This window comes from Dendrobium catenatum, unplaced genomic scaffold (genome assembly GCF_001605985.2).
Source record: "Dendrobium catenatum unplaced genomic scaffold, ASM160598v2 fragScaff_scaffold_665, whole genome shotgun sequence".
NCBI classification, from domain to species: Eukaryota; Viridiplantae; Streptophyta; class Magnoliopsida; order Asparagales; family Orchidaceae; genus Dendrobium; species Dendrobium catenatum.
The window spans coordinates 4,519,433-4,526,779 of NW_021319127.1; the positions used below are offsets into that span (position 1 = coordinate 4,519,433).

General features: G+C 32.3%; 1 protein-coding gene and 1 long non-coding RNA gene across 4 annotated transcripts in view; one reads left to right on the plus strand and one right to left on the minus strand.

Annotated features, from left to right (window-relative positions):
- The first annotated feature begins 2,209 nt into the window (after nt 1-2,209).
- On the plus strand, nt 2,210-4,005 carry LOC110092782 (LOB domain-containing protein 4). Its single transcript, XM_020817450.2, has 2 exons — nt 2,210-2,793; nt 3,413-4,005. The coding sequence occupies exons 1-2, from the start codon at nt 2,590-2,592 to the stop codon at nt 3,773-3,775; spliced, it is 567 nt and encodes a 188-aa protein (XP_020673109.1). The 5' UTR covers nt 2,210-2,589; the 3' UTR covers nt 3,776-4,005.
- Nucleotides 2,681-7,347, minus strand: part of LOC114579846 — a 13,481-nt gene continuing 8,814 nt past the window's right edge. Inside the window, exons 2-3 of one of the 3 annotated variants that reach the window (XR_003701070.1) lie at nt 3,374-3,656; nt 2,681-2,816 (exon numbers count right to left, since the gene is read on the minus strand). This is a non-coding gene — a long non-coding RNA (uncharacterized LOC114579846). The remainder of the gene's footprint in view (nt 2,817-3,373; nt 3,657-7,347) is intronic. The other 2 variants (XR_003701071.1, XR_003701072.1) reach the window with 2 other exon arrangements.

Sequence of the window (7,347 nt, forward strand, 5' to 3'; positions counted from 1 at the left end):
TAGGACAGCTTTTTTATTAATTTCTAGCACAAAAAATTCTAATTAAAAAAACATTTGTGATAAAAAATTATTTGAAAAAATAATGTAAAAACTATCTCAAATTAAACCTAAATTACCATGCAAATGATATGTATGGCAGCTCCTATAAAAGAGAATCTACACCATTAGATGCCAGATTTTCAAATGTACCTTTCTTACTGAGATTGGAGACTTAAATAAGAATTTTAAAAGTAAAAAGTAAAAAAGCAAAAGCAAAAGTAAAAATAAGTCAAACAGCCTAAAAAAAATCAATCGATTAAATTTATTTATCTTTTTTTTTTTTTAAGTTTATAATTCTTTGATAAATTTATAATATGTGAAATTTTAAGGAGCACGTCATTAATATAAATTAAGAGAAGAGCATACAATAAATAAAATTTAAATATGAGCAAATTTATCATTTAGTTCGGCGCATTTAATAGAATGCACCAAAAGATTTTGTGCATTCAATTTTGATGCATTCAGTTGAATGCACAAACGGTTTGATGCATTCTATTGAATGCCCAAATGATTTGATGCATTCTATTAAATATGCTGGAATATGTCAAAGATTTGGGTGCATAAAAATTTATTAAGAGATTAAATAAAAATTTATTAGTAAAAAAAAATTATAGAATTAAGAAAGTATGTTGTAAGTAATTAGATGAGGTTAATTTAATGAATTAAAAGAGTAGAATATAAGTAATTGTTATTAAAAATAAACGAAGTATGAGTTTAGATTAAAAACATTTAGCAATAAAGAAAAATGAATTGAAAGAGTAGAATGTAATTATTAAAAATATGACTATAATATAATTTATTGTTATTAAAAAAATGAATTAAGAGAGTAGATTGCAAGTAATAAAATAAATAAATGCATTAAGCGAGTAGATTATTATTTGATAGTAATAAAAATAAATTAATTAAGAGCCTATATTTTATTTTTTTAGTAATTAAAATAAATGTATTTGATGATCATAACTTAATCAAGAGGGTAGACTAATATTAATTAATTTATTTTTATTACTATCTAATAATAATCTACTTAATGCATTTATTTATTTTACTTACAATCTACACTCTTTAAGTCATTTATTTTTACTATTAATTTACTCCTTTTTAAAATTTATTTATTCCACACTCCTTATCCTAATATATGTTGATGATGTGCTTCTTCTTAAAATTTCACCTTCATAATATAAATGAATAACTAAATTCCAATTGAATTTTAAATTGACATCATAACAACTAAACTCATCACATTCTTAGCACATAAATTTCTAAATATGATCCAAATTAACTAAGATTATGTATATAATTTAAAATTTTTTTGGTATAAATTTTTTTCACTATTGTAATTATAATTTCATTTGACTATTACTTTCTGACAACTTTCTCATTAATTTTTCTCACAACATAAATTTAAATACTTTCATAATTATCATTTGGCTATTAATTATTAAAAAAATTTTGAATTAAAAATTTTTACACTAAAAAATTATTTTAAAACTTTCTCATTAATTTTTCTCACAACATAAATTTAAATACTTTCATAATTATCATTTGGCTATTAATTATTAAAAAAATTTTGAATTAAAAATTTTTACACTAAAAAATTATTTTAAAAAACAGTAAGAAAACTCTTTCAAAGGAAGACTAGATAGAAGAAGAATCCTATGAATAATTAGGATTTGGGTGTGTGGAAAGAACATAGAGCTACAAAAGGCAGTTTATGTTGGTTCAAATATGGTTCAGAAAGGTCCCATCACCACTCATGACACCCATTTCTTCTATCAAGCCTCTTAAGAAGACAACAAACAGTTTCCATTAATCGCAAATATAAAACATCAACAGCCACATGATGTAAAATATATAGTATTCTGCAGTACTTATCCGCTCCTATCTTCCTTAGGCGCCCTCTCTCCAAATGGAAATCATTATTGCAGTTCAAAAATGTCTTTTAACTACTTTGCAAGATAACAATCAAAACTGTTGTACATCATAGCTGTTTTTACCTAGCCAAATATGATCATTCTGAGAGAAATTATTAGGTGCAGATACTGGACAGAGAGAACCGTCCGATTTTCTCTCAATCAACAGTAAAAATATAGTTACTGTAGCAGCTACGCTTTGACTGCGCTTTCAGAGAGAAAACCAAACGATTCTCTCTGTCCATCATCCGCACCTAATAATTTGCCGCTAGTGAAGCAAAATCCTTGAAAAAGAAAAATCCATCATAAATAATTTTTCCTTATTTAAAAACTTAGCACTTACCACTTAAAAACATTATGGTTGTAAATAGCAAACATCACGTCAACATTAAAAAAGAAAAAAAGACGAAAAAAGATCTAATGCCTGACCACATGCAAATGGTGCATTCCCCCTCACCTCAAAACACTTCAAATAGCCACCGCTGCCTCCTCCCTTCTCCATCACTCTCAGCTCATCACCTCTATTCTTACCTGCTCCTTTTTCTTCTCCTCTCCATTACTTCAGCTAACATCCTCTTCTCACCTTCTTTTCGTCTGAGAGCAATAAAAACATATAAAAAGAGGTGAAAGGAGGTCGAAGATGGAAAGAGAAGGAAGGGAGATGGTGGCCAGGAAGCAAGGCAGCGGTGGTGCAGCTGTGTCGCCGTGCGCTGCGTGCAAGCTGCTGAGAAGAAGATGTGTGCAGGATTGCATATTTGCACCTTACTTCCCCGCAGATGAGCCACAGAAGTTTGCCACTGTGCACAAGGTCTTCGGAGCCAGTAATGTCAGCAAGCTCTTGCAGGTTTCTTACTCCACTCTCTTCCTCTACAGGAATTCAAAGTCCAATAAAAAAAAGAATAGCACATAAATTCAAGGATTTATAGGTGGAATTCTGCCAAGATTAATGTTTTTTCCCCTAAAAGTGAAGTTGGTTTCACATAATTGATCGTGTAAGGTGCAAATACAACCAAAATTAGGTGCATGAGAATAGAGTGGGCCAACAACATAGCATTTTATGATATATAGAGTATTAAAAAAGACGTGAAAATGTGTTTTCAAGAATAAGAAATTAAATCAAACTCAAATAGTTAAATTCAACTGAACCAAACTGCCAAATTCATATTTTACGCATCCCACATCCTGAGAAATGAGTTGCAGACTAAAAAGTAGCAAATGAGTTCAATCCACTGAGCATCAATGACCTCATTGTCATATTCCATGGCGAAGATGAAACAAAATGAGTAAAGGGAAATAAAAAACAATCACAGAATGCTATAAAAAAAACACTCCATTCCATTGCACCTAGGCAAAGCAAATCAGCATAACAAAACAAATAAAAAAAGAATGAATGCAATGAGGGATAGAGACAATGAGACCATAACCTGAGGCTGAGCATTTGCTGTTGTGAAAATGTCCTGCAGGAGCTGTCGATGGTGCAGCGGAGCGATGCCGTGAGCAGTCTGGTTTATGAAGCGAATGCGCGGGTGAGAGATCCTGTATATGGCTGTGTTGCCTCCATCTCCTCACTCCAGCGCCAGATTAACCTCCTCCATGCGCAACTCGCCCTTGCACAGGCTGAGATAGTCCACCTCCACCTTCAAAATGCTGCTTTGTTTGCTTGCACTTCCACCGTGGCCATGGCTCCACTCTGCAGTGATGCTACAGCTTCAGCCAACACATCACAGTCAGTAATTGACAGTGGAAATATCAATGAAAAGACAATCTTCAGCATTGACATGCTCCTTGACCATGCCAATATTGGTCTCCCCATGTGGTCTTGTTAGCTCTCAGTGTTATTTTCTTAGTCTGATATCTCTATGTTAGTCTCTCCAACATATAAATATGTTCAACAATAAGATAGTATGTCATAACTAGTTTGCGGATTTCTCTAACCAATTATGTCATGTAAATTTATGCGTGTTCTTCCAATGTCAGAAGCATTCAACTGTGGTTGTGTGTCCTTGTACGTTGCAAGATTAATTTTCCAATCTCATATCTAGAAAGGAATGGCACATGGTTTAAATTTGAAATAGATACCAGAATGGAATCAGAACGAAGAAAGATGATCATCATTGTATTCTTCTGTTGAAAAATACTAGGAATATTCAATGAACACCAATATGGAAATTACAGCTTAGTTCTCAAAAAAGCATGCAAGTCAAAGACCAAAAATAATGATGACAAGGGAAACCATAAAGCATGTTATTCAAACACCATGGAGAATTGGATTATAGAAAACCACAGGTTTTGTTTGGGACGGCTTTTTTATTGCTTCTTAAAAAGGAGTTTTAGTACAAAAATTTTAATTTTCTAACTAAAACTCCGTTTTAAGAAGCAATAAAAAAGCCGTCCCAAATCACAATTAAAATGGCTACGTTGCATGAGTATTAGGCAATAGATAAAGCCACTGAAAGCAAATTTAGTGTAGCATAAAAGAGAGATTTTTATTTTTATTTTTAACATATAAGAGAAAGGTGGACGTCTAATAAAATTAGAAAAATATAAACTGACAAATAATTATATTAAAAAGATGATGGAAGTGATACCTATTAAAGATAATATAATTAAAAGATAGAATTAGATTCTTAAGACTATATAACGAGGGGCAGAAGATGCCCCGAATGACATGGGTTGATTGAATTCATGAAGATTGTGAGGAAAATGAGTAGACAATAAATAAGATGATTATATGTTTTCCGAGGAGACTTATACAAATGTAGTTAAGTTTCATAGAGCATTTAATAGAAATATTAGAAATTAATGAAGAATGATTATTTATAATGTTGAAACCAAATAATTAGAATGGGACTTATAATGATGATGCTGATGACAGGCCATCTCATATGAACAGAAGATTGACCAAAGTTTATGCAAAAGGATGGGGAAGATAAATATTAAAAACAGTAATAAAATGCCTGAAAGAATAAAAAAATAGAAAGGTTATCACACAGCAACAGTGGCTGCAACCATCAAAATATGAGAAATGAGAATAATATGTTGTACTTTTCTGCATCTCATTATGTTTCCCATAGAACTTGAAGTTCCTAGTTCTACAAAATTTCTTTTAGTACAATGAAGGAAGTCATAAGGGGAACGGGCTTCGTTATGTGTGACTTTCAACCTTAACCTTTGTCATAGGTTGAACATATAACAAAAAAGAAACCCTGCCAAAGCACAACAGTTTAATTGTGCTGAAATTAATGAATCCTTCCTAAAATAATTATTCTTTACAACTTGATATGAATTTAAATTTTTGTTTCTGAGTTTTTTTTTTTTTTTGAATGTTGAGTTTGTTTTCATTTATATTAAGAGGCATAGAGTCGAGTTGTAATTTGGTAAGAGTCAAACAATAAGATTCTCACACTGTTTTTGCTCAAACTTCCTCATCTATAGTCCTATGGCTGCAAAATCGAAGGGAACCTTACCTTTGTTCAAACTGCAAGCTTTTCTGCTTTGCCTTGTAATTGTCTTTTTGGCTCAAGTTTATGGACACTTTAGCTGTGGTTCACTATTGAAAGGGAAAGTGATAGGAAACACTTGTAGATTTCAAGTAAATCCTATCAATTTCAGAAAATCTAAGAGAAAACTCTTCCACACTAAAAAAAAAAAAGTAATTTTATTGCAAGAATCAAATTGAACGGAAGAAACAACAAGATATAAGTGATCCTCTATTCGAGAGGAGGATCGATATCTCCCAATCTCTAGACGAATCCAAAGCCCAAAGCTTAAACCTAAGAGATCCCAAATTCAGCCAAATTCAAGATGCCCCAACCCTAGGAAAACAAGATATTTAATGCATACAATTCAAAAGGAAATCTCTAAATAGTCCCTACATTCAAATTTCCCTCCCAACTCCCTAAAAAATCCTTCCTAAATCCTAAACGGCTATGTTCGCTTCAGCGGCTCGTTCGGCGCGTGCAGAAAGCCGGAACTTCTCTGCCTGTTTTGCACGGCCAGACCCGTCGGACCGGCTGGACCGATCCAATGGACCAGTTTAACAAAAAGCCTTTTGCATGTAAATTTCTCATGCGAGAACACATTATTTGGATTCTCAAGTAGGCTAGGCTCTCGATTTCATCAAGTTCTTTTACCATGAGGTATCATAGCTTGTTTTGTGCACATGGTCTTTGGCTTTGCTAGATCCTATAACTTGCTTATGACCAAGTGTGTGAATTTGTTGACGATTGCATATTGTGATTGTGATGTTTGAGACTTCTATTGCGTCACATTTTGGTAGTCCAAAATTGAACAACAGTTACACCTCTTGGAAAACTTGCATTAGGCTATATTTAATCGCTCAAGGTCTCTTGTATGGTCAATATCATTTAAACAGCGGTGAAACTAACCTTTCATTTTAGGGAGGGCAAAAGTTTTATATAAAGAAAAAAAAATAAAATAAAATGAATACATAATTCCTGAAATTTTATTTAATATAAAATCATAATGATAATAATGAAATTTTATTTATTACCTAAAATTTTATTTAACCAGAAATTGCTTACACATCTAGCTCAACCAAGTTTTGAGGTTTATTGAATTCACTCTCATGTTTTAATCCTGGATCTGTGAATTTTGATCTTGCTTTATCTACTTGATAAGTAGGAATTTGTGAATGACATTAGGAAGTTAATTTTTGTTCTTTTTTTTCTCTTTGAAGGTAAGCTAGATCAATCCTTTTTTACCAAAATAAATTTGACATCAATGAATTATAAAAACTTTATTTCCCATGTTAATATTTCAATGGATTAAATCTGAATTTATAATATATTTGACATCAAACAGGATTCGATAGCAATGCAGTATGAATAAATTCGACATCAGTGAGAAGTTTTGAGGTTTATTGAATTCACTCACACCAAAGAAATGGATTGATGCAAATAGAATGAAAGTAGGATTTATAATAAATTTAACCGTGAAAGCAGACATGCGAAATAAGAATAAATATGAGGATTTCCAATAAAACAAATATATTTGAGACAAAATCAAAGGCAACGTTTGTAAATCCTCATATTTCTTTGCATGCGAAAAAGAGAGCATATATGCGAAAATAGATCAATGGAAAATAAATCAGCAACTCACCGGAGAAGCTTAATAGAGACATGACACCAACGACAGACACTGCAACCGTGGACGGCCTTCGATTCAAGGAAGGCTAACGTCGGGCCGCCGGAATCGGGAGAGTCGGAGAGGAACTTCCAGGCAGTTAGGACAAAAGGGGGGAAAATAAGAGTATTAGGGGGAGCAAATGACTTAGATGCCCCTCACTTATAATTTTTTTTTTGTTTTTTTTTTTTTTTGGGGGGGGGGGTTGCATTGTCGATCCACGACATAGGATTGCAATTATTTAATTAGTTAA

Excerpts from the sequence above, each read along its gene's own strand:
- LOC110092782 (XM_020817450.2), top strand. The coding sequence starts at position 2,590 with ATGGAAAGAGAAGGAAGGGAGATGGTGGCCAGGAAGCAAGGCAGCGGT. Across the intron at positions 2,794-3,412 it reads ATGTCAGCAAGCTCTTGCAG|GAGCTGTCGATGGTGCAGCG; the intron begins GTTTCTTACTCC and ends AATGTCCTGCAG.